Below are 26,646 nucleotides of genomic sequence, written 5' to 3'. Positions count from 1 at the left end.
TTACTTTTTTTCAAGAGGGAAAAGTTTATTGCAGGTTGGGGACACTTGTAAAAGGCAAAATCTAACAATGAGAACGAACTATAGGGCTCACCAGTTTAGAAGATGAGCAGGTAAAACAAATACACGAATTATGTACAATTATTAAAAAGAGCAGGGTGGTGGACAAAAAGGAAAAACTGCCAGCAGCCTTCCAGAAGGTTCACAGAGTATATCCAGGGAGCACCTTCCCGCCCAGTCCTGGCTGCCTCGGGCATGCCTCCTCCTGTGGTCACCTGCCCTGCTCCAGATGAAATGCAGATGATGAAGCAGGTACCGGGGCTCAGGAGCAGAGCTCATTCTGCTCGGCAAGTCGCTGGCTTGCAGAGAAGCAGCCGCTGGGTGCCGCATGCGCCAAGCCTCTCATTAAAAAACCCAGAGGGCAAGTTCATGGGCATTTCCTAACACACGTGTGGGAAGAGCTGGGGAAAACCCATACCGCCCAGGGAAGAAGTGGCTTCTTCCATCGTCTGTGTACAAATGAATACTGAGCATTGTCTCTGGTGAGCCTGGTGCCCCAAGCCGAATGGCTGAGCCCGCTGCCCTGGGCCTCTGAGCACTTCTCAAAGCCTGCAATCCATGTCCAATGACCAAATCGTCCTCTCAGGCGCTCACTTCTTCTATTAGAAAGCCAGTCCTCTTAGCCCCCATATCACCTCTCACAGGACACCCACAAAAGGACAAATGCAATTCTAAGTCTTTCGTAAAAAAAAAAAAGAGAGAAAGAGAAAAGAAAAGAAAGGGAGTGTTCTGAGTCTACTTAAATAAGGAAAAGGCCTTGGTTCATCCAAAGTGTTTCTATAAAAATGCATCGAATGCTGGAATAAAGTTGCACATTCTCCTGGTGAAGCTGTAAAATGTCCAACAAACTGAAAATGACGGGATGATCTGGAACGAGTCTCTCCGAACAGCTGTTGGCAGAACGGATGCAGCCTTTGATGCCTCCAGGAACCAGAAGGCAGAGCCCAGAGCACCAGGCCAGGCTCCGGCACGCCAGGCTCCGGTTCCCAGGCGGCCTGCGGAGGACCCGCGAACTCAGGCGCAGGCGGTGAAGAGAGGGAGGCCTGCAGCAGGGAGGCCGGCGAGGCCGAGCAGAGGGCTGGCTTCCTGGGAGGCAGCAGGCGGCTTCGCCCGTCTGCAGGAGGCTCAGTCTCGGTGGCGGCGCCAGGTTCCTGCCCGCTCACCACCCGTGGCAGCGGGAGGACAGTGGAGGGTGGGAGATTCCGGAGGGGTGGGGGCCGGGACTGCTTCCCCAGGCACAGGGGTCTCCTCCACTGAGGGAGGAACTGGAGAGATGGGCTCCATCCCAGGCCTGCCGCTGTCTTGACAGTGCTTGCTGCAGAAAATCTGCCCCTCCTTATCTAGAGCCGTGTTCTGAGGAGGAAACAGCAGAGACAACACATTACCCGGGCCCAGGCTCGGGTCCCAGCTGCCACGAGCAGAGAGCACGACAGAGCATGCACGGGCCTCAGAAACAGAAGAGGAGAAATAATGCCAAGCTTCTAACAGAAGCCTCACAGGAGAGTAATGGTTTTGGGAACCCACCGGGGGAAGGGGCTGTCCTTGGCCTCTGCTCCTACCCTGACCCAGGCTGGCAGCCCAGGACACACTGGATGTCTGTCGTCTTCTCTCGCTTTGGGCTGTGCCTGGGTTCTCACCCCTTCAGCCCAAGCCCAGACCTTAAGCTCAAAAGAATTCTGAGACAATAAGCAAACCTTACAAGGGTGCTCAGTCTTGGAGAGTTTACTCTTCCAAATAAAGCTCTCTGTCACAGATTGAAAAGTTACCCGCATGTCCTGTGAATAATTAATCCTCCTAACAACCTGAGATGCTGTGAAGCCTATAAAAGGCCCAGGAATTGGATGGAGCCACATTACTCTTTTTTCAGATCCTCCATGATCTCCTCACCTGTCTTCTCTTCACATGAAGCAAAGCTTCCTTATCCTGAAACATCCTGAAAGTTTTTAAATCTGCTCAGCTCTTCAAGGAACAGAGAAACAGCCACAAAGATGTGAGGCAGTCACCTTGCGTTCTAAGCCTGGCTGGGGAAGGGACCCTGGTCCTGCTTTCTCCTTCTCTATTTCCTGCTTGTCCAGGGAAGCCCGTCAAGCTGCCATCTCAATGGGCTTCCCAAAAGTGAAGGAGATGGCAGTTCCCAGGCACCTTTAGCTGAAAGGGACAATTGCCAGGAGGCCTTTTGTAATCTAACTACCCTGGGGAGGGAGAGGGGAAAATGCACTAAAGATTCTTTCAGTACTTTAACAACAACAAAAAAAGTCTGGAGAAAATAAGAATCAACAACAGGGCTTTCTAAGATGAACTTGGGTGGCGGCCTCCAGGGCACCTGGGGCCACCTATGGAATGGCTGCTTCTCCACAGGCCCTGACAAGTTCAAGCTGAACAGTCATCCATTTCTGGCCGGGTGCAGTGGCTCACACCTGTAATCCCAGCACTTCCAGAGGCCAAGGAGGGAGGATCACTTGAGGTCAGGAGTTTGAGACAGGCCTGGGCAACACAGAGACTCCATCTCCACAAAGAATTTAAAAATTAGCCGGGCATGGTGGCGTGCACCTGTAGTCCTAGCTACTTGGAGGCTGAGGCAGGAGGATGGCTTGAGCTCAGGAGTTTGAGGATACAGTGAGCTAGGATCACACCACCGCACTCCAGTCTGGGCAACAGAGCAAGATCCTGTCTCAATAAACAAAACTCCCCAAATCCCTACAATTTCCAAGGACAATTTCAACTACCTGGAGAAAGGGTAACTGTGGAAAACTCCACTAAAAGATGCTCCCACCTACATGGGAAGCAGAGAGCCAGCATACAGGTTTTTCCTACCACAAAATGTCTCCTGGGTACAAGAAAACAATCCCCCCGTTATTTCTCCTTTTCTCTTCCTGTCAGAAGCACAGGGGTGTGTGTGGCAGAAGGCAGGCTGGCAGTGCGGTTAGTACATACCATGGCCTTGGACCTAGCCAGAGGGAAGCAATGCAGGCGGCGGGAGAGGCAGAAGGCAGGAGAGAAGCAGGGACAGAAACTAGACTTACTTTCAACAGAAGCAACACGAGTGAAACAGTTTTGTCTATCTTAAATTAAGGCAATAAACCCAAATCCTTCCCCAACTTCCCCCTGAAACAAGGCATAATCCCCCAGCGAAGAAGGCAATGCCCTTGAATCCGTCTCTTCTCAAGTCTGCACCACAGGCGCCGAGTGACGGCATTCCCTTCCCACCACAAGATGGTCTCTCCTGGTCTCTGCAGCTGGGGCGAGCCCCCCGGGGTACATGGGAGGCCGTCCTGCATGCACCCTCTCTGTCCTTTCTTACGCATGCTAAGGACAAGTCCAAGAAAATGGGAACTGTAATCCCACACCTCAGCCCTGCCTGAAACCAAGGCCTCACCCATTAAATTATCTTCTCTTATCCCAAAGGCTGGCTGAGATTACACTTACTGATACAAACTCATCTTTGGAAATGCAGCTGGAGAAAGAACAAAAGCCTTCAGGAAGGCACCATCTTAGGCTGCTCTTTCCGAAAAGCCACTTTTCACCTAAGTGGGAAACAGCATCGGCAGGAGAACTACGGGACTCCTCCCGTGCTCTCACCAGCTGTTGATCTGGAAAGGCAGGCAGTGTGGCAAGCTGAGAAGTTTGAAAATAAAGTTTTCCAGGGGCCTGCTTGGCTGGCTGGAAAGGATGTGAGTAGGTACAGAAGACCCACACCAGTAAGCAGCTGAGAGCCGGACGGCGGCATCAGAAACTGAGACAAGCATGCAGGCATGAGAGGGGCTGAGGATGGGAAGCACTGGTCGGACGCAGCGTGGTGAATACCAGGATTCTGCTTCAGGCTCTCCCACTGTCTCAGCGGGGTAAAGAAGGAAACTCTGAGGTGCCTCTCAAACTGTCAAATCAAACTGTCAAATAAAATGCAGATAACACCATCAACTTTACTTTTTTTTTCACCTTTATGGACCAATTTCTAGCCCATAATTTTCTCACTGAAGTCTCAGGCCCCAGCTCTGGGGGTGAGAACACTAGGGTGACAGCAGATGGGAAGGTCCTGTCTGTAAGTGATCTGATGATTCAACCTCCAGACGGTTGACACTATTTCCACTATCATTTGTATCTGCAGAAAACCAGGTTGGCCCCACAGTCTCAGTTATGAGGACATATGAGCACCAGGGAGAGTCATTTTGAGGTTATTTTTAATGTAAAAACACTTAAAACTGTTCCGAAGACAGGACGCACAGTGACGTGAGGAGGATGAGGAGGACGAGAAGGACAATACGGCAGCATCGCAAGTTCCCCCACACAACCATGCCCCAGACCCGGTCCTGCGCCAGGGGAGCATCAGCAGCAGGCCTTCCCCTCCCACTTTTGGGGACAGCCCAAAAGTCACAGGCTGGTGTTTTGGCCATCGAGAATGGGTGCCACCAGAGGCAAGCCTGATTGAATTTCCCTGTAGGTACTGAATGGGATCATGACATCAGCAGTTCCTCTGAGCAAACAGCCTGCAGAGTTGTGTAGGGAACATGGGGTTAGAGGGGACACCCTGCCAACATGCGCAAAATGACAACTGAACACACATAAACACACAACATTTACAATCACCATCAGAGCTGCAAACAATAACGGGTTGTTCGTTCACACAAACACCCTGTCAGAGCCCAGGGGTTTGTCTTTTGAGTATTGAACTCCTCATCAGCAAATGAAAAATGGTATTTGTAAACCACACAACATAGGTTCTGTCTGAGGGGGTCTAAGCATCATTATCTAGGACAGAGCCTGTAGAACAGCTAATCATTCCAGAACGTCAGCTGAGAGCCAGCCATAAAGAGGCCGGGCACAGGCCTATGGCCACTGATTCCTATCTGGGCCCCTGAGTCAAAAAGTGACCCCAGCAATGACTCCCTTCACAGTCTCCGAGCAAACTCTCCTAAGCCCTGGGCACAGGGCGGTTAAAGGTTCTTCCTCTCAGAAGACTTAACATGGTTATTAAATTTTGATCCTAACCAATCTCTCTTCTTAAGGTTTTTTCATGACATGTTGAGTATGCCAATTTTTAATGTTTTATTTTTCTAAATTTTCCAAGAAGCTGCCTTACAACGCAGTGCACAGCGAGGCTGTGTACCACTGAGCCCATCCATCAATGCTAGCTCTCGCAAGGGAATCGCTGGAAACATTCTCATGCTGTTGGCTCAATCAAGATGGTTCTTTTCAAAGTGTCTAAGCTGTAATTCTTTGACAACTCTGACTTTCTCAGGCTTTCAGCAAAACACTGCTAAAATTCAAGGGAAACCACAACTCAAAAGGCCTTCTCACTGCTTTGGCACAGAGCGCCCCCAAAGTCCTGCAAGCCATCAAAAGACTCAGCTTGCAAACCCAGGCTCTGTCTGGAGAGGGAGAGAGGGAGAGCACGCTTTCTGGCAGGGGAGCAGCTGGGGAGTTGCAAGGACACACAGAGGGTGGCCACATAAACGCAGCTGCCCCAGGGGACAGAAGAGAATGACGGCCCAGTGGGTGCTGAGAACCTGGTGGACGCTCAATCCATATAACAGAGTGCTGCATGCTCGTGGGGGGTGTGGGGTGTGTGGGGAATGTGGGGTGTGTTCGGGTGTGGGGTGTGTGGGGGTGTCGGGGGTGTGTGGGGGGGTGTGGGGGTACCTGGTATACGCTCAATTGTGGGGGGGTGTGGGGGTACCTGGTGTACGCTCAATGCATATAACAGAGTGCTTGCTGCACGCTCGTGGGGGCGGGGGGTGTGGGGTGTGTGGAGGTATGTGGGGTGTGTTCGGGTGTGGGGTGTGTGGGCTGTGTGGGGGTGTGGGGTGTGTGGGTGTGTATGTGGGGGGTGTGGGTGTGGTGGGTGTGGGTGTGGGGTGTGTGGGGGTTATGTGGGGTGTGTTGGGGTGTGGGGTGTGTAGAGTGGGGGGTGTAGGGGATGTGTGGTGTGGGGGGTGTGTGGGGGTATGTGGGGTGTGTGGGGTTGTGGGGTGTGGGTTGTGAGGGGGTGTGGGGGGTGTGAGGTGTGTGGGGATGTGGGGGGTGTGAGGGATGTGTGGTGTGGGGAGTGTGTGGGGGTATGTGGGGGTGTGGGGTGTGTGGGGGTGTGGGGTGTGTGGGGGTGTGTGGGGGTGTGTGGGGGTGTGGGGGGTGTGGAGGGTGTGGAGGTGTGTGGGGTGTGAGGGATGTGTGGTGTGGGGGATGTGAGGGGTGTGGGGGATGTGGGGGGATGTGGAGGGTGTGGGGGATTTGGGGGGTGTGGGGGGATGTGGGGGGTGTGAGGGATGTGTGGTATGGGGGGTGTGTGGGGGTGTGGGGGGTGTGTGGGGTGTGAGGGATGTGTGGTGTGGGGGGTGTGTGGGTGTGGGGGGTGTGAGGGATGTGTGGTGTGGGGGGTGTGTGGGGGTGTGGGGGGTGTGAGGGATGTGCAGTGTGAGGAATGTGTGGTGTGGGGGGTGTGGGGGGTGTGTGGGGTGTGAGGGATGTGTGGTGTGGGGGGGTGTGGGGGTGTTGGGGGGTGTGAGGGATGTGTGGTGTGGGGGGTGTGGGGGATTTGTGGTGTGTGGGGATGTGGGTTATGTGTGTGGCTTCCTTATAGCTTCTATCTAGACCCTGCGTCTTCCTAGGTAAGGCTCCCAGACAACCATGTACCATGAGCATATGCCACTGTTTCCCTTCTAGTTGGGTAGGAAACAAGGAGGACCTTCCCAGAGGATGAGAGGCCTGTCCCAAGTACGAGTGACGGAGCTGTGGAGGTGGCCCATCCTTAGCTGTCAGGACTCAGTGTGGTCACGGGGGGCCCACATGTGAAACTCAGACGCCCATCACCTCGGCAGGTCTGATTCGAAAGCCGCTGCAGCCAACTCCAGCTCTGGGAAAGGCCACTCCACCCCTGTTCCCTGCTCCTGGGAGTGCGGGGGGAGAACCAAGGTCCCTGCCTGGGTGGCTGGCTGGCTTCTACCTGCTCACGGTGAGCGGGCCTTCCGGCCCAGGGTTGCATTGGCTCAGGCCTGGACAGCTGCTGCGGGTGTGCTGCCCTCACCTCTGGTTCAATGTTTTTTCCTTTTGATTCATTTACTCTCATGTCACTTTTCATTTTAATTTGTTGTGTTTATGTATTTAGGAAAGTTGCCTTAAGAAACATTTTGGAAGAAGAAAAGGCTGAAAAAAATAAGGCCATCATTGTCACTGACATCTCATAAAATGTTACCAACCCTGAAAAATGAATATATATTTTTTTCCTTGGTTATGTACCTTTAAAAGCCCCAAACTGTGTTTTATAAAACACTGATTTTTTAAAACTGAAATATGTTTAGCTTTGGCTGTTTCTTATCCCAAGTCTCAAAGAATAATTCACATCTCTAATAATCTATTTCGAGGCCTTGGGGTAGGCAGGGAGTTAATTCCTAACACAACACACCCCTCCAGGGCTTGGGAGTCTCTCTAGATGAGAAGGCAGAGACAAGAGTGGAAGCAGCTGCCCAGAGGGCCCGGCCAGGAGCTCCTTGACGCCTGGACCCCTCACACCAGGCCTGCTGGTCCCTCCACCAGCCCCTCCACCCAGTGCCCAAAGCCTGGGAGGTGCCGAACGAGTGCCCTCTACATGCCAAGCCCATCTTCATATGAAATAGGACTACGGAAGGCACCAACTTCCATGTGAGGGCAGCTCCCGGCTACCTAATTCAAAAACTTCAAGGCCGGATCCGCAGTCAGGCCAGACCTGCCGCCTTCCACTCACCATGATGACGGAGACCCCGGTGGTAGTGCTGTTCTGTTTGGGGAGCGCATTATTAAAGTGCTGTTTTAGTTTACCTGTCACCTCAGCTTGCATGTTATTCTCCTGGGAGGCATCATCCTACAGGAAAGAAAACAATCAAATACAATGCTTTTTCCATCCTCCCGTTTGAGTTGTCTTTTCCTTAAGAGTCCCCCTCCCCGCCTCAACCACCCTCCTGACCTCTTCCTAAATGGGCCCCTCTTAGCCACAGAATTAGGGAAACAATGATCTTTCAAAAATAACTATTGTTATTCAGTAGGCCCATGCCCTCAGAAAGACCCCACACCATTCCCTCTGCCCCTCAGGACTAGAGTAGGCCCAGGAGAGGGCACAGGTCTCCCAGGACACAAAGCAGGACACACTTTAGGCTACTGAGACCCTCACCCAAGGCACACGATTTAGTATGATCCCTCCCATGGAAGCATCAAAGATCATTGTTTTTCACTTTAATCAAGAATTCATTTAGTTGTTAGTCTTTATTGCTTATAATAAAAAAAAATGTGGTATCTTAGCTACTTGGTCCAAGAACCACGTCATTTAGCCCAAGAGAGCAGCAAGCAGGGTCCAGAGAAACTGCCCCTGGATGGCGGGTGGGTGGGGCAGTGGAAGGGAGCTTCCCAACCGGAGTCAACAAAGCCCTGGGCTAATTAAACTAACTTCACTCTCCTGGAGCCTCCCAGAAATGACGGAAATGGGAGAAATGTAATTCCCACAGTCCCCATTTATTGGATCATGTTTCCCTCCCAGAGACCACCTGAGCCTCTGGGAGGGAACTCTAGTCAATATCATGTGTCTCCACTCAGCTCTGAAGCGATCCTGTCTCAGCCTCCCCATCAACAGCAAGAGGTCTCCTGAGAGCACGTTCCCTGAAGGCACAAAGGTCAGAGTCTGAAACAGGCTCATCTCCAGGGCAAACCCTGGAAACTCTCAAACCCCGAACCGTGGAAGACGAGAGCTAAAAGCCTCCTGAAGGAGCACTGTGGCCAACTCCATTTTGCAGATAAGGAAACTGGGGCCAAGAAAGGGACAGTGACTTGCCCAGGTGACTCACGGCGCAGGGTCTAAGACTGGGACCCTAGTGCCAACTGCTTTCTTGGGGAGCCATCTTTATGCTACTTGCTCAATGGGACAGACAGACATCTACCATGGAGCTTGGATGCATAACTTTTGCATGTGCAAACATCACAGTGAGGAACCGTGCTGTTGGCCACAGAGCACAGTGAGGCCCATTCCCTGGGAATGTGGGTACTTACTGACACCCAGGGGTGACTCAGGATTTGTCCCGCGGTACACCGAGCTTCAACATTTACCTGAAGCATTTGACTGATTAATTCCTACAAATAAACAAACAAGTCAGACCACAGAGGAGGAGAAAGGAGGTAATTCCAGCATAAATACAGAAATCTGAGTTTGTGGCAAGCACTTCAGAGAAGAGCCAGCACAGCTGCTAACTGATTCAAACCTAAACGTGATTACACCTACTCTCCTAATGCCTTATAAGCAGTGCAAAAGAAAAGACAGTCTCTCCTGAGTCCATGTGAAACTAAGATGTTTTCACCTAAGAGTTCTGGTCAATGTTATTATTCCACAGTCTAAAACTGCAGTATTTTTCCTTTTGGCAATTCAGTGTGTTTCACAAGTTCATCCCTGTATCCTGATGGGTGCCCAATACATATTTCTTGAGTAAATGAAATAATGGATGTTGAGAACTTAGAGGAGCACAAGAGGATGGAGGGAAACTGGAAAGATGGCCAGTCCAGCTTTAAGAATTTGGCCAAGAACTTCAGAGACCATACCATGGGATGAACTTAAAAGAAGAACCACACATTAAAAGCCAAGGAGCTTTCTGGAATGCAACACCTAGCGCAGCTACAGCCCTGTGCAATGGGTGAGGACCCCACAACGTAATACAACCCACAGAAACAGGCCTGGAGGGTACCTTGGCAGAGTCCGTGATGTTATCCCAGTAGGGGGCCGGAAACTCCAGCTTCCCAGCCAAGATCTGGTCGAAGAGATCTTCCTGGAGATTGTTCTCACTAAGCCAGTGACAAAGAAATGGAAGAAAAGTCAAAGTCACCGTAGAATTTTTCAACAAAATGTCCACAGGAAGAGTGGGGAAAGGAGTCCAGTCTCTGGCTTTGACTTGGGCATTCCGTATCTCAATTATGTATCTCAATTCCATTTGTAATGACAGAACTTCTCCTTTTAGATAATGAGCCAAAGAACATTTCCATAGGCCGAGGAATTAAAGAGACAGAGACAATGACTCAAACATTTGCTTAATGAATGCAGAGTTTCGGTTTGGGAAGATGGAAAAGTTCTGGAAAGGGACGGTGGTGATTCTTGCACACAATGTGAACGCATTTAGTGGTACTGAACTGTACGCTTAAAAATGGTGAGAATGATCAATTTTCTTATGTATATTTACCACACACACACACTCAAGAAAATATTTGAATCCACAAATAATGGAAATCCTCATTTTGGGGGGAAAAAAAATCAGCATCTGCCCTCAAGCTGTCATGGCAACAAGAAAGGAAAGGCAGAAAATCTAAGACCGATCTCCTTTCCCTTCTTCTTTGCACTTTAACAGCCAAAGATCAGTGGAACAGCCAACATATGAAAAAGTCATAAGGAGTTCAGGATCTGGATAAACAATCATGAAATAATTACTTCACTCTTGGAAACTGACTTTCATTTAAGCTCAGTCTGAGAGGAAGGGCCAACCCAAGATGCCAAGCAGAATGGCACAGGCTGAGGCAAACCCATGTCAGCAGCTCACAGGGGCATCCCTCCAACCTGCGCCTGACTGACCCACCCTCGGAGGTGCACTTACACAGTTAGTGCCTGATGAATACAGGCTGACCTGACTTCTCATGAATGATGTCATGGAAATGTGGAAACATTTCCCCAACCTCCCATATAACCTCACCTCCACAGCCCCCTCACCTGGTGGGTGCATCAATGGCTAGAGTGAGGAACAGCATCACTAGTTTTCCAGGCCATTACAAGGCCCCATGAGAAAGCTCAGAATGGGCTGTTGGAGTCAACTTCAAAATCCAGGAGTGCAAGTTAAGTATTACCCGGCGAGTGTGCAAACTTTTCTTGGAATTTCTTCACCCAGCCTTCAGGGTTTTGCTACCAACCCTCTCAAAGGGGAACAAGGGCAAGCGTGGTGTCCTGAGAAACAGATCATTCAGGACAGTGTCTAGCAATAAATTCTAGGGCTGTTGTGATGACATGGCTCCCTCATTCCTCTCCTATTAAAAAGAGTAGAGTTGGCTGGGTGTGATGGCTCATGCCAGTAATCCCAACACTCTGGGAGGCCAAGGTGGGTGGATTACCTGAGGTCAGGAGTTCGAGACCAGCCTGACCAACATGGTGAAACCCTGTCTCTACTAAAAATACAAAAAAATCAGCCAGGCATGGTGGTGCGCACCTGTAATCCCAGCTAATCAGGAGGCTGGGGCAGGAGAATCCCTTGAACCTGGGAGGCGGAGGTTGCAGTGAGCTGAGATCGCACCACTGCATTCCAGCCTGGGCAACAGAGCAAGACTCTGTCTCAAAAAAAAAAAAAAGAGTAGAGTTTGTGAGCTTTGTAAATATTCATGACATTTAAGAGCAAGCCCAGGTCTTTGCTATTGTGAATAGTGCTGCAATAAACATACGTGTGCATGTGTCTTTACAGAAGCATGATTTATAATCCTTTTATTTATATACTGGGTATATACCCAGTAATGGGATGGCTGGGTCAAATGGTATTTCTAGTTCTGGATCCTTGAGGAATTGCCACACTGTCTTCCACAATGGTTGAACTAGTTTACAGTCCCACCAACAGTGTAAGAGTGTTCCTATTTCAAATGTCCATCAATGATAGACTGGATTAAGAAAATGTGGCACATATACACCATGGAATACTATGCAGTCATAAAAAAGGATGAGTTCATGTCCTTTGTAGGGACATGGATGAAGCTGGAAACCATCATTCTCAGCAAACTATCGCAAGGACAAAAAACCAAACACCGCACGTTCTCACTCATAGGTGGGAATTGAACAATGAGAACACTTGGACACAGGAAGGGGAACATCACATACCGGGGCCTGTCATGGGGTAGGGGAGGGGGGAGGGATAGCATTAGGAGATATACCTAATGTAAATGACAAGTTAATGGGTGCAGCACACCAACATGACGCATGTATACATATGTAACAAACCTGCACGTTGGACACATGTACCCTAGAACTTAAATAAAATAAAAACAAAAAAAAAAGCAAGCCCAGCTGAATGGACACCCACTGGTCCACAGAGTTTGGTGAAGAGGCACACTGAGGAGCGAAAGTCAGAACAGATAACTGGGCCAGGCAAGAGAAAGAGATTCCCACTACTGTCCCAAAGAGTGATTTCCTATGAATGCACACGCGTTTCTTAGTGTCAAAATGTTTTCTTTCCTTTTCACTGTTATTTCCCTGCTGAGTGAACTCAGCTTACTGCTCCTTCAAAGTGAGTACAGAATACATCTAAGATTATTAGATTTAGTGGAAAACTTCAGAAAACCAGAGGGCTCCAACATATGATGTTAGAAAAAGATATTTAAAATGAGCTATTTCCACAATCATTCTTTTTAGTCATCCTTACCTATTATTCCACTCACCTCTCCCTTATTTTTTCTGGAATCTCAAATATCTTATATTTTGTTAATGTATATAGCTTTTATTTTGTTAATAAATAGCTAAAAAGCTGGAAGTGTGTGCACAGCAGTCATTTATAGCAGCTGGTTCTTGGCAAAATACCCTGAGTCAACAAACAAAACCATAGGGTGTCTCAGCAATGAGAATGGGACCCTGAAGTATCCACTGTGAGTTGCAAGAGCTTTGACAGTTGGGGCCTGCTCCGCACTAGAAAAATAGAAAGCTAATTTATCTTTCTTAGCAGTCATGTAAGAAAAGCTGCTCTGATTAAATCCACACTGGATCCGGTATCGCACTGATACTCCACAATCTGGCTGAGATCCTTCATGGCATTTTTAAATTCTAAAACAATATAGCCTTTGGACCAAGGTGCCATAAGTCTAAAAATGTCCGTTAAGAAAAACTTGAAAAACAACAAAAGAGTTTGTGCACATGCTCTCTTTTCAATGACAAAGCATTATAATTCAGAAAAGGTAAACCTGAAAATGTTGTAAGCTATTTCGCAAATGATGTTCAAACATTCCACTTGGAGCATTTTGTGTGTGTTTTAAGAGAAACAAAAATTTCAGTATAGTCACACAAATAATACTTTTTGTCAGTGACCCTAAGAGCAGACTTGCTTAGACAACAACTAAAATTTTGGGTGCCTCTGAAAAACCAATCTACTTCTCGGTAATGATGAATCTGATGTTGAAAAAGACTAGAGGGAAATGGCTCAGGCACAGTGGCTCACACCTATAATCTCAACACTTTGAGAGGCTGGAGTGGGAGGACTGCCTGAGGCTAGGAGTTCAAGACCAGCCTGGGCAACACTGCAAGACCCCATCTCAACGAAAAACTTCAACAACTAGTGCAATATAGTGGTGCACACATGTGGTCTCAGCTACTCAGGAGGCTGAGGGAGGAGGATTGCTTGAGCCAGGAGTTGGAGACTGCAGTGAGCTATGATTGCACCACTACACTCCAGCCTGGTCAACAGAGACCCTGTCTCTTAAAAAATAAATTAAAAAGATTAAAAAATAAAATTTACAGACTGGGCAACAAAGTGAGACCCTATCTCTACCAAAAAAAAAAAAAAAAGCTGGGCATGGTGGTGTGTGCTTGTAGTCCCAGCTACTTGGGAGGCTGAGGTGGGAGGATTCCTTGAGCCTGGAGTGGGCTGTGATCACACCAGCCTGGGTGACAGAGCAAGATCCTGCCTATAAAAAAGAAAAAAAAAAGACTAGAAAGAGAACACATGTCAAACTACAACTAAAACCTGAAAAGCCTGAAGGAAGAAAGAATGAAAGATGCTACCGTCAGAGAAGCTAAAACTGTAAATTCCAAGTAATGATTGTAGTTTAAATGCTTTGGGTTAAAGTTGTCTTTTGTATAAAACAAAGAGACTATTTTGAAATATGTGAAGGACTTTTAAGTACAAATGTAGACAATCTACTTTATACCAAACTTATTTACCATAATTTAAAGTACCATGTCCGTAATTAATGACATACATTTCTGTATTATAGTAGGTTATAAAATCTACCCAGAATGTCGCTGTATGCCATGAAGACACTTCGGTAACACATGTTTAACATTACAGATTCTCTTTCATCACAATACGATATAAAAGAGGGAAAGCGCTATCTTAATTTTTAAAAGCTACCTGGAGGTCTATGACCTGCTTCTGAAGGCAGCATATAAGGGCAGCAGCTTTCAGAATGTAGCTTTATTGCTTTTGATTAGCTAAACTTATCTCTAGACCCCACAAAAAAGCTGCTCCCCGTTCAGTATCAATCCATGATAAATGCATCCTCTTCAATTTGAGTCTCACTTTTTCTAAAAAGTAAAAAGCAGTGAAAGAAAAAACTCTCAGGCTGCACCAGCAACTGCAAACACTAGAGGGAGTTGTGAGCACACAGTCCTCTCAAACTCATCACCCAAGACCCTTTCCCAGCGGATCCCAGCTTGGGTTAGCCAGGAAAGGGAACTCCACTGTAACTGGCCCAGGATCACCTGTCATCAAGATGCATTCCCCTTCTCCACTTGACCCCTTCTCCCAAAACATGACATCACTGAGACCAGCCAAGGCCCGGTGTGACTTTAAAAATGGCCACAAATTATTCCCTTCCCACTATATACTTAGCTCATTTTCTCCCACATTTACTCTCGGGTTAGCTGTTTGACTTGATTTGCTTAAGGGCACATCAAGTGTGAGGTGAGCAGAGGCTGAGGAAGTGCTCGGGGAGTAGAACTTGCCCTGTCTCTGGCTGCTTTGGGGAATCTTGCATCCACTCTCATGGAAGCCCAGGACAGCCCCTGCATGATGAAAGCACAGGGCCAAGTCATCTCTCTTGTCCCAGTGGACACTGAGCCACCTACCAGGTGTGCAAGTGGGGTCATCCTAGACCATCAAGCCCCCGCTGGGCCAGCCAGCTCAGAAGATTCACTCAACTGATCCATGCAATTGTTTCACACTCCTAACTTCAGGGGTAGTGTGTTACTCAGCAAAAGCTAACTGAAATGTACAGTAATTCTACAGTCTGTGTAACCCACCTAGTTAATGACTTTGGTGGAAGACCACGATGTTGACGGCCAGATGGAAATATCTTTCCACCTACAAAAACTCCACTAATACCACAAAGTTCTCACTCAAATGCTACATCTTTCATGAATGCTACATCCTTGTGATTTCCAGCCCTGAACTAAGCACTCCCTCACGCTCTGCTTATTCTCTTTGATCAATAGTCTTGTAAGGTGTGTCTTTATCTATAGCATAAGGCTTTCAAAAGTAGAGACTAACATCTGTCAGTCTTATGTTTACTGCAATGCCAATTAGAAAATTGTTCAACGCAATGGGAAAACAGAATTTTAAAAAGATAATCCTTTCAACTTTTCTGTATGTTTGAAAGTTTTCATAATAAAATGTTGGACAGAAAAGAAGATAAAACCATTTTTCACATAGTGACCCAGTACAACACTATAAACACCATGCCATAGGCTAAATGTTCATGTCTCCCCAAAATTCACATGCTGCAACCTAATGCCCAATGTGATGGTAGTAGGAGACGGGACCTTTGGGCAGCCATGCTATTGTTAAGGGTGGAGCTCTCAGCAACAAGATTAGGGCCCTTACAAAAGACCCCAGAGATTCCCTTGCCCTTTCCACTGTATGTGGTTAGAGTGAGGAGATGGCTATCTATGAACCAGGAAGTGAGCCCTCAACAGTCACCAAATCTGCAGTACCTTGATCTTGGAATTCTCAACCTCCAGAAATGGAAGGATGAATTTTCTGGTGTTTATAAGCCACACTGTATATGATATTTTGTTATGGCTAGTCAAACAAACTAAGGGAAACCACAACCTCAGGTTTTGTTCACCACTTTATTCCTAGCACTTAAAATCATGCCTGGCACAGAGTAGCTACTCATTAGACAGTTACAAAATGAACAAAGGGAAGAGATTAAAGTGAAAAGAGGTCAAGAAAACTCAGAAGAAAACAGAACATGCATGGTTAGATGAACTTCTGCTTCAGAGTAATTCATTTGCTCCAGAGGGGGAGATGAAACTCATCAAAAGAGCTGTGGCTGAAGCCCCTCACTCATTCCCTGCACAAAGATTGCCAGGCCAATAAGTGTGCTCCCGTGCCCTGCTCAAATACTCTGACCATTGTCAGTGGCCATCTCTGCTCCCACCATGTGAAGCAAATGGTTACCAAGACTCAGTCAGTCTGTGTATTCCCACGCCTATTTATACCACAAGTGTTTGTAATTCTATTCTTAATTAAATGTCACATGAACCAATAAAATGAATTTTAAGAAGAAAGAGATCCTGTTTCTATGAGAACAAACTTGAATGCTTGGAAAGAGGATATAAAAACTGCTGTCTAATTGAGTGAGAGAGACCACTATGAAGAACTGGAAGATGACATACCTGGAAGGATTCGGACTGCTTCACAAGGCTCTTTAAATCTTGCTGTCATTTGAAAAGATGGAGAAATTGGACATGGTAGACACTGTATTATGGGTTTATTTTTATGAAAGAATGAACACTGGAAACTCAGAGGACCAACCAAACACAAAGCAAAGGCCTTCACCTCACACCCAAAGTATGCTAATGAGAATATACATTAATAGGCTGTAAATTAAAAAGTGAAAGGTGTTTTATGTAATTTTTAACTGGCATTTTTAATGACCAAACAGTCCCGACTTCCAGGAGCAAAGTATCTGCTTCTGGACCCAAGGGAGAACATTTGCAATTCAAATACTTCACCCAAAAGGCCGCCTACCTTCGGAATGGTGGGAATCCACAGAGAAGTATGTATGTGATCACACCAGCTGCCCAAATGTCCACCTTCAGGCCATAGCTAGGAAAACAAAGTGGGTGAGGGGGAGAGAACTGATGACTCCCAAGAACCTTCCATGGTACTGGAGTATTGCCTTTATTTGTCAGGAAAAGGATTATTTTAGTGTTAAATTATTCATTTCATTTCACATAGAGATGAATGAATCACACTTTAGAAAAAGGCATCTGTTTCTGCCAACCTAACCACAGTCTTGGTGACTACCGCCATATTCTCAAGAGTGGCCTTAGGACACAAGTCCAGGCCAGGGCTCTGGCCAGGTAAGCATAAAATCTGCTTCCTGAGGTCAAAATCATGGTGCAGGCAACAGACTCTCACTTCTTTCCATTCGCCACCTTCACAGGAGGCACTGTATACACAAGCAGCAATAGCAACAAAACAGACCTTTCTTACCAACTGTATACACAAGCAGCAATAGCAACAAAACAGACCTTTCTCATCAAAGTTAAAGTACTAACCAGGGCCGCCAGAAGTCTTACCCAGTTTCAGCAATGATTTCTGGAGCCACATAAGTGGGTGTGCCACAGACTGTGTATAAAGGGCCTTCTACCACAGTTGCAAGCCCAAAGTCTCCCAGTTTCAAAGACTTGGTTCCATCAGGATATTCACACACCTGAAACAGAAATCAGCCAACAATCAGAAGATTTTTTTTTCCTCAACAATTGTGAAATGGCTCTTGGAATTAGGCAGAAAGGACACAAATACATTTACTATTAAACTCGAATGAAATCTCTCCTTGTGATTCTTTTTTTGAAGACAGGGTCTCGCTTTGTTGCCCAGGCTGGAGTGCGGTGGTGTGACCACAGCTCACTGCAGCCTCAACCTCTGGGCTGAAGTAATCCTTCCCCCACGGAACCCCCAACAAGTAGCTGGAACTACAGGTACATGCCACCACACTAGGCTAATTTCTTTATTTTTTGTAGAGACGGGGTCTCCTTATACTGCCCAAGCTGGTCTTGAACTCCTGGGATCGTGAGATCTGCCCACCTCAGCCTCCCAAAGTGCTGGGAATACAGGCATGAGCTACCGTGCCCGACACCTCCTTGTGATTCTAACACCATGATTCATCTTTGTTGCTTTAAAGTGCTAATTTTTTTCTCTTCAGAGATTTTGCACAATTGTGTGAAATTTGGAAAAAATATTTTCCACTTTTGCAGAAATTTCCTTCCCTAGGAGTACGATGAACACACGTGCTTGCTTACACAGTAGTTAGAGTGTAGGCGGCTGTGTACCTGATGGGCGTGAGAGAGGCCTCTAATCCTGGAGGTAGAAACTGACCTTTATTTAGCATTTACTGTGTGTGATGTACTTGAGAGCCCAAGAAATGGTGTATTAAGTGTCCACCAAAGCACTTGGTGATCTCCACGGGACTAGCATGTTTAGTTCAGAAAATAAAATTGGGGGAGCAATGGGGTCCTTGTTGTCTAGATAGTCAATGATGAAATACAAATATGATATAGGGGAAAACCTTGGAAGTTTAGAAAGAAAATGACCTTTGGGATCAGGCAGCCTGAACTTCCATAACAAGTCCACACATCTGGTTGTGTGACCTCTGAAAGTCACATAACCTCTCTGAGCACATTCCTTCATCTATGAAGTGAGATAATGCCAGTACCTCCCTTGTGAAGTTGGTGTGAAGGTGAAATGAGACAAAGCTCAGAACAGGGCTCAATAAATGCTCTTTCTTTGTGGGTAATCATAGATGAGAAAAACTAAAAAGTAAAAAAATAAAAAATGTTCCTTCCATTTCCTGGAAGGACTGGCTGATTAGATAATTATCACATTGGAAAAGGTTTAAAAATGCTGGTGGAGACGTGACTATTTATGCTTAAAGAACCTTTCTAGAAAGCATTTCAGCAATATATAGCAAATTTCTTTATATCAATTATAACCTTTGACCCAATAAGTCTACTTCTCAAAACCTCCTCTAGGGGAATAGAGATGGACCCAAACGTTATATATAAGGATGCTAATCTCAGAATTTATCTACGACTTTTAAAAACTAAGGGCAACATAAATGGGTAATAGGGCAATGACTATGATACATTACCACAATAAAATATTACATACTTTCTAATAAGCATTTTTCAAATATATTAATCATATGGGAAATAGTCACTATTATGCAGAGTTAAAAATGCAAAATTCCATATAAAATACTCAAAAATGTTAACAAGTTTATCTCTAAGTGGTAGCATGAAGGATTAATTTAATTTTCTTTATACTTTTCAGTGGTTTCTAAAATGTTTATAATGAACATGTGTTGGTTTCATAATAATTTCATATATAAGCAAAACTATGGGATAAATATAACTTTAGAAAGTTATGTTCTAAGTGAATAGTTTTGGAAGCAAACAAGTGCATATGACAGCATAATTCAAGCTTCACCATGCAATCCTGAACCTGAGTGTATAGTCTATTTGTCTCTTGGATGTCCATTTTGAAAACATGGAATTTCAGAGAATAAACTGCTGCAGAGACCTAGTCTATACTCATTGTAATGCCTGTTTCTATTTTTCTATTTTAAGCATAGTTTGCTTTGTCTCATATTTTGCTGAACCAGATATTTATCTCAACCACTATTAACTATAGAAGGAGAAAAATTTAGAAAATGATGTTTTTTCAAGATAAGCATGTTAGCAACATCATCCATTAGTCTGCTACTTAATGAGGGGGAGTGATTTAAATAGTCATCAGTAAAAAAGAATGGAGAACCGCAGGGCTCTCCCAGGCCAGTAATTCCCCAAGTTTTACAGGCATTTTAAAGAGGACAGCACTGAAATACCTCCCTTACCTGTGATGTCCTTATCCATTTAATAAAAACATGTTTCACCTTTAGTATCTGAATAACGTTTTCCAGTCTTATATACTGAATACACATCTCTAACACATATCTTTATGACTTTAAAGTTCCACAGGAGTAATGATGAGGATTTTGAGTCCCTCATAGATATTTACAACTCTGAGTCAGCCCACAAGTCAGCAGAAACATTTTCAAAGATATGAATGATTCAGCCTAAAGTAACGGATTCCAGATTCTTAGTCACGTCACAGTCTTAGGAAAACTTTCCACCCATTATGTTTAATGTAAACATTAGCAAGAACAATCTGATATAATTATAGTTAGAATTTATAATGCTTTTACCAAAACCCAGACTTTGGAAAGAAATTTCCTAAGTAATTACAGCGATAAGAATGTTATAAGCACAATTTCCTAACTGTCTGCATCATGAGAGTTAAAAAAAAGTTTTATTAATGTCACTGTTATTTTGTTTTTACAACTTAAAAATATACTCATTAGGTACAATTTTTGAAAAATAGTATTTATTTTAAAGACTCCATTTAGTGATGCCTAGGGGTATTCAGAGGTTGCTGTCAGATACTCAGAAGTCCCTGAAGTCCTGTTTTTCACATCCTCTATAAAGAATTCAGAGTCAGATGCAGGAGCATATATAGAAAGGGACTGAACAGTCTATAACTGCTGAATTATGTCTGTGCAAGTGATATTCCTTGGCTAAACATCAAAAAGGAAGTGTCATTAGGGGTAGACAAGCCTGAAATCATATTTTATCTGATTCATCTCTCCCCAATGCTGGACACAGAAGCAAACATGTCTAATATGAATACATTTCAAATCTTAGTGGGAGACTGTCTTCAAAGCAGGAAGAAATTATACATATATCTCTCTCTAGATAGATACAGAGACACATACATCATTGCTTTAAAAACAGTTGCCTTTAATAAAGAGGTGACTAGATGAACAGGGACTCCAAAGGCTTTCTGGCAGAGTTCAGGTCTCCCCAGAAACTGACATTCTCAAGGACTTTGGAGATTTCAAAATTCTTTCGAAGATTATCTCACTGGACTTCTAGAGCCACCCCACTGGGCAACTAGGAAGAGAACTGTTACCTCCATTTTACAAACGAGGAGACTGAGGCGCACAGCACTCAGGTTACTAGTCATATGGCCAGGCAGGGGCTCCAGCCAGGATCATTATTCATTCCACAGCACCATTCTGCAAGATTCTGTACCTGAAAAATAACTGGAAAGGCCTGCCAGAACCCTGACTATAGCCTGCACTTACTTACAGATTTTGAGTGAATTTAAACAATCACAACTGTGAGAACTCTAGCCCTGCAGTGTTCAAACGCCCCACCACAAGCTGTGAGATGCTTCTGTCAAAAGTTGCTCTCAGAATGCAAAAATAAAAAATGCGAGGAATGCAGATCCCACATACAAAATGAACACTGCATGTTCTCTAAATAAAATGTCAACTTAATGATTTAGAAGGACTTCAAATATGAGAAACCAACCCTCTTCTCTTCTCTCTCCTATCCCCAGAACTCCTGGACAACCTGAATTTATCACTGGTCTCTCATACTTAACTCTGACACGGCACCACCAGGCTGTAACTCACAGCATTAACGGCCACCCCTGTGCTCCCTGACACAGCTACCCATACATCTCCACTGACAGGGTTTTAAATTATGATGCTGCTTACCGGACAGCGGGATGCAAATCAGATGTCTGAATGCTCTGGTGTTTAAAAACTGAATTAGTTCTTAGAGCAAGAAGAGGCCGACAGTCACTCTGGGTATTTACTTTTAGTATCTCAATGGCACCCTCTCCTCCCAGGCCAATACCAACCTGCTGACTAAATCTAGAAACTGCCAAGTGATCTAGTTAGGTTTTCAATCGCAAACACATTTTACTGAGCTATATGAGGCTATGGTTATTTCTGAAGGCTCAGAAGAGCCTTTCTACATCACACATTTGCCTCTTCCAGAGGTCAGTTTTATCCTCTTCTTCCTTCTCCTCCCTTTCTGGGCTAACACAAGGGGGCTCCTGTAGGTTTGGGAAGGGGTGGACGCTCATCTAGGACAGGGGAGATTCGATGAGGAGTGTGACTCTGATTTCCTGATTGCATTCTGAGACTCATGATGTTGGAGACATCAATCCCCATTACATTACTTACTCTTAAATTTTTTAAATTTTAGCCAATTCTCCTGAAGAAGTGACAAATATTATCCACCCTTGATGTGTGACAAGAAAAAAGGAGGCGGTGTCAGATTCTTTACATATATTAAGAAACTCTGAGTGGAAAAGAGAAGAAACAGGAGGTGAGAGTGAGATCTATGAGCTGGGAAATGGACTCCCTGGTTTATAGGGAAGCTCACAAGCACCTCAGTCACCTTCTTTGCTGGGCCTTAAATCAGGGCTGTTGGACAGACTGGCTGCAGGGGTTCCTTGGGAACCTGTGGCTCCCATATTTTCAGAGAATGCAGTAACTGGAGCCAGTGGGGCAAGGCAGGTTGTGGAGAGCAGGAAGCAGTCAAGGGGGTATCCTTATGAATGCCCCAGTGTTTGTGTCTGGGCACACCTGGAGAAAGCCCTGTGCCTTTGTTTGCGAAGCCCGGGCCAAACTCAGTTCGACAGTGGAGGAGCCTGGCGTGCTGCAAGGTCCCAATGGGCAAGAAGCCTGTTTTGAGGAGAGAACGCCATATCCTAACTTTCCTCCTGAGGCTCGGTTTACAACTCTGTCTCCATTCCTTGTTAGAGTTCGTAAAACCAAGTCCACAATCCCCCCTTTTTTTTTTTAACACAGAGCAGGGATATTTCTTTTCCTAATAAGAACATATAGGAATGAAATATAATTCCCTCAAGGCAGAAGACAGTGAGATAAAATTTCACATACTTTTAAATGGATACTCAGAAATCATCAAAAGATATTACCAAAAAGAAAAGACGGGTACTCTGGATTAGATTAGCCAAAAAATAAGAAGTCCCCAGGATGGCTTCAGACGCTGTGCATCAATGCATATTCCTTTCAACAGTTATTTGTGTGGTGCTCACAGCAGGCTGTAGAGGCTCATGCTCTAGCACCAGTTGCTAGCTGAGTGTCAGTGGTCAGTGAGCAACACTCTGCTGTCCATTATGTGTTTACGTGTCACCGTCCAAACCATTGGAGATATAAAGATAATTAGACACAAACCTTGCCTCCATGGTACTTACAATCCCAAAGAGGCAGACAAGTATATGATAAAGATCACAACACCGTAGCAAGTGCAGCAGAAACCCGAGGTGGCTGTGACTGAACTTTAGAAAGTCTAGGGTGATGTTAAAGAGACTTAACTTTTGCTCAATGTATTACAAGATGAATGGTTTACCACACTGCTGGAAGAGAGGGCGTTGCAAATGAAGACCAGTATGGACAGAAGCAATGGAGGTGTAAGGCTGCTGGTAAGTCAAGTCTTAACTTAAAACTGAGGATGGAGGAATCTGTGTTTGGATTAACATGATGTAGAAGACTCAGATAAGCTTGCCTCCCAAGCAGGAATGAGGATGAGAGCCCTGAAAGGTGGAAATAAAGAAGCCAACTATGTCATGTGTGTTTGTGGGGGGCTGGGAGGAGTGTAAATGTCAAATCCCCCAACCAGTTTCTCTAAAATTCTTCTATAACATGGTCACGAGGATTGGTTCCCAATTAGCAAGCCGTGTCTAGTTATCAAGAGTCAACACGAAGGTGAGTTCAATATGGCTTGAAGCTTAGACCATGTTGGGTTGGATGGATAAGAGTTATTAACAGGACAGGAAGCTGAAAAGGCAAATTGAGATCAGACTATGAAGAACTCTGGGTACCATAGTGGAATAAGACTTTTTATTCTGTAGAATAACAGGATAAAAGAGACTTCTAATAAAAAAAATGGCATCTCTTGGTCTCAGTTGCCATGCCTTTAGTAAAGCTGAGATGAATGGACTAGACTATTTCCAAAATTATTCCCTGCAAATAAATGAACCCCCACGTTCTACTCCTGTCTCCTATGAGCCTCTAATTCTGTCTCAAATTTATTCTTCACAATTTTCGGCCCTATAAAATAATTTTCCTGCTCACCTTTAAGTCAGTACCATCAATTAAAATATAAATGAAAATGTATTTTCTTATATCTGGTGACATGCTTTGGCACTGTGTCCCCACCCAAATCTCATGTTGAACTGTAATTCCCAATGTTGGGGGAGGCACCTTATGGGAGGTGACTTGATTATGGAAGCAGATTTCCCCCATGCTGTTCCTGTGGTAGTGAGTTCTCATGACATATGATGGTTTAAAAATGTGTGGCACTTCCCTCCTTGCTCTCTTTCTCTCCTGCCACCATGTGAAGAAGGTGCTTGCTTCCCCTTCACCTTCCGCCATGATTGTAAGTCTCCTGAGGCCTTCCTGTTAAGCCTGTGGAACTGTGAGTCAATCAAACCTCTTTTCTTCATAAATTACCCAGTCTCAGGTAGTTCTTTATAGCAGAGTGAGAACGAAATGATACATCTGGTAAATAACAAATGCAGAAAAATTCAAGAACTCCATTAGTATTTGATGGTCATTGACATGAGTCTTGCTAATTTTCTAAATTTAAAGTCTCATAATGTAGGATTGGTATAGACTATAAAATGTCATTATTTGCATGTGCTCCTTTTAAAGGAAGAGAGGCATTCATTGGAACAGAAAAAGCAGGGATGACATACCAAGAGATTCTCTGGTTTGATGTCTCTGTGCACGATGCTGAGGCCATGGAGATACCTGAGGGCATTGGCTAAGTTGTACACCATGGCACTGCCATCTCTCTCAGTGTACTTGGTCGACGAAGTAATTGCATCAAAGAGATCTCCACCCTAAACGATACATAAAAGAACATATCAAAGCATCAACAGTGCAATCCTATGAAAGTAAGAAAGATGGCTCATTGGCATAAAGCAGAGAATGACACAAGTGCCACTAAAATCGGCGATTATAAATAATGAAAGTTACGAGGTAGCAATACACTTTTCTGATTAGGTCCTTCAAGGATGTTGTAAATTGTGGGACTAGGCACCAAGAAAATCTCTCTATCCTCTTACTTTGACCAATTCCATCACCAGAAAGAGCTCAGTTGCTGTTTCCATCTCCTCGACCAGCATAATGATATTGGGATGTTTCACTCGGCGCAGTATTGACACTTCATTCTCAATCAGGTGTTCCTGTCAAATGAACGGTATAGAGAGGAGATCAGAAATCACAGAACCCTCTGCTCTCGAAGGCCTGGAGGACAGCAAAACAAACACAGCCTGTGGATCTGATGCCGAAGAAAGCACTGCTCTTGGCACAAAGCCAACTAAACCTGACCTAATTGTCCCCGTAGGGACAGGGTCAGTGTGAACATATTATTGACATTACCAAAAAGATACAGACTCCTAAACATCCCCCAAAAGGCTCCATGATACTTCTGTGGTGTATTAAGCATACTGTCTTCTCGCTTGTCATTATTTCTAACACCTTAAGAGGTTGTGATGCTATGAAAGCTTCAGCACACAGCTCTGTGCTTTGTAATTCAGCCAGAGCCACTTTTTGATTTCGGTATACACTCACAAATAAAGACTAGGCATATAAGAAAACTTGGCATGCTTATGACATCTAACTTCTGGCATTAAGCATTTTTAGTTTTTAAACTGTTACTAACATGAATTTGAATTTCATGCTGAAATTTATGAAAAAAAAGAACTTTCTTCCTCTATGACTGGATATGAAATCATTCACCAGATGGATGTTCTTTAACATCTTGTATTTCAGAAATCTGAAAACACACAGTACCACGGGGACCACTATTCTCATTTTAGCTCTAATCACTCTCCTCTGAAAACACCACCTGATTATCAATCCTGGTGAGTAACACAGTTGGGATCAGCACTGTAGCAAAATGTTTACTTACAGAATTAATGAATTATTCTTAATACGTCAACCCATGAATCATGAACAATGATTGCTGTGTTTTAAATGAGACATTAAGACCTCTCAACATGTGTACACGTATTTTTACACATGGATGCATGAAGCTAAGAGCCACCTCACCCTTTTGGACAATAGCTGGAAATAGAAATTATAACAAATGAATAAATAACATGTGGAGAAAAATCTGTTTCAAGCTCCTGCACATGGTAGGTTGTGTTTCTTGAGCACTGAATGCACTGTGCTTGTCCAAGCAGTCACTCAATAAATGTTAGCGAGTGACAGTGCAAATCTACTAAACAGAAGTATGGGAAAGAAAGAAACCAACATTTACTAGGAATCTAGTCACTGTTTGTTAGTAGCTGTGTAAGGTACTTGTGTAATGTTTGAACACTTTATCCTTGGAAACAGTCACTGGAGGTTGAATGTAAACTAGGTTTCTGACATCCAAGCCCATCTTTCTTATACACACATTATCACCTTCCAAAGGGGAAGAATTCAGTAAATGCCAAGTTGGAATTCTTCAAAATAAAAATTATAGCTGTAAGCTGAAAATATTTAATTCCTTAAAAAGATAAGAGCATGCAGTAGCACCACACTGATTTGGGGGTTAAGAATCACACCAGGGTTTGTGCAAGGAGGAGAATCTATGCTTCTTTTAATGAACAGGGCTAGGAAGTCTTTGACTGCTGGCTCAGGACTCAACAAACGCTTCAAAATCTGAAGAATAGTGTTTCTTAGACCCCAGTAAACCACAGCTGGGAAGTCAAGAACAGGGTCTCCTACCTGTCTCCAAGCCCATCCTGTCTAAGTTACAGAGCAGCACACAGAGCCCCGTTTCCTCCCTTGGGAAGCAGCTGTACAGCCAGCCCCTCGTGGTTGCAAAGACAAAGAAAAGACTTGGCAAACCCTCTCCATTGATTCACATATTTTGAAGCTTTTGGATCATCTGCACCAAGCATATCCTCAATCACACTAAAAAGCAGGGTTAGATACACTTTTGTGAACATGTATAAGCAAGCACATCACTTTATTTCCCTCCGTGTGAAGCAA

At 44.9% G+C, this 26,646-nt stretch overlaps 1 protein-coding gene across 7 annotated transcripts in view; it reads right to left on the bottom strand.

The window, feature by feature from the left end:
* The window catches only part of DCLK2 (doublecortin like kinase 2), a 177,111-nt gene continuing 150,465 nt past the window's right edge, over window positions 1-26,646 (bottom strand). For 4 of the 7 annotated variants that reach the window (XM_001150899.7, XM_016952348.4, XM_016952349.4 and 1 more), the window contains 8 exons: window positions 24,729-24,848; window positions 24,357-24,503; window positions 17,321-17,454; window positions 16,767-16,844; window positions 9,750-9,846; window positions 9,064-9,144; window positions 7,772-7,888; window positions 1-1,410 (listed from right to left, as the gene is read on the bottom strand). In XM_001150899.7, coding sequence (XP_001150899.3) covers window positions 1,183-1,410; window positions 7,772-7,888; window positions 9,064-9,144; window positions 9,750-9,846; window positions 16,767-16,844; window positions 17,321-17,454; window positions 24,357-24,503; window positions 24,729-24,848 — 1,002 coding nt within the window. In that variant the 3' untranslated portion in view covers window positions 1-1,182. Of the gene's footprint in view, window positions 1,411-3,842; window positions 3,945-7,771; window positions 7,889-9,063; window positions 9,145-9,749; window positions 9,847-16,766; window positions 16,845-17,320; window positions 17,455-24,356; window positions 24,504-24,728; window positions 24,849-26,646 lie in introns of those variants that run through there. The other 3 variants (XR_010156355.1, XR_001717226.4, XM_016952351.4) reach the window with 3 other exon arrangements.

This window comes from Pan troglodytes, chromosome 3 (genome assembly GCF_028858775.2).
Source record: "Pan troglodytes isolate AG18354 chromosome 3, NHGRI_mPanTro3-v2.0_pri, whole genome shotgun sequence".
NCBI lineage: Eukaryota > Metazoa > Chordata > Mammalia > Primates > Hominidae > Pan > Pan troglodytes.
Note: the sequence above shows the minus strand (reverse complement) of the source record. Positions and strands in the feature narration are given on the sequence as shown.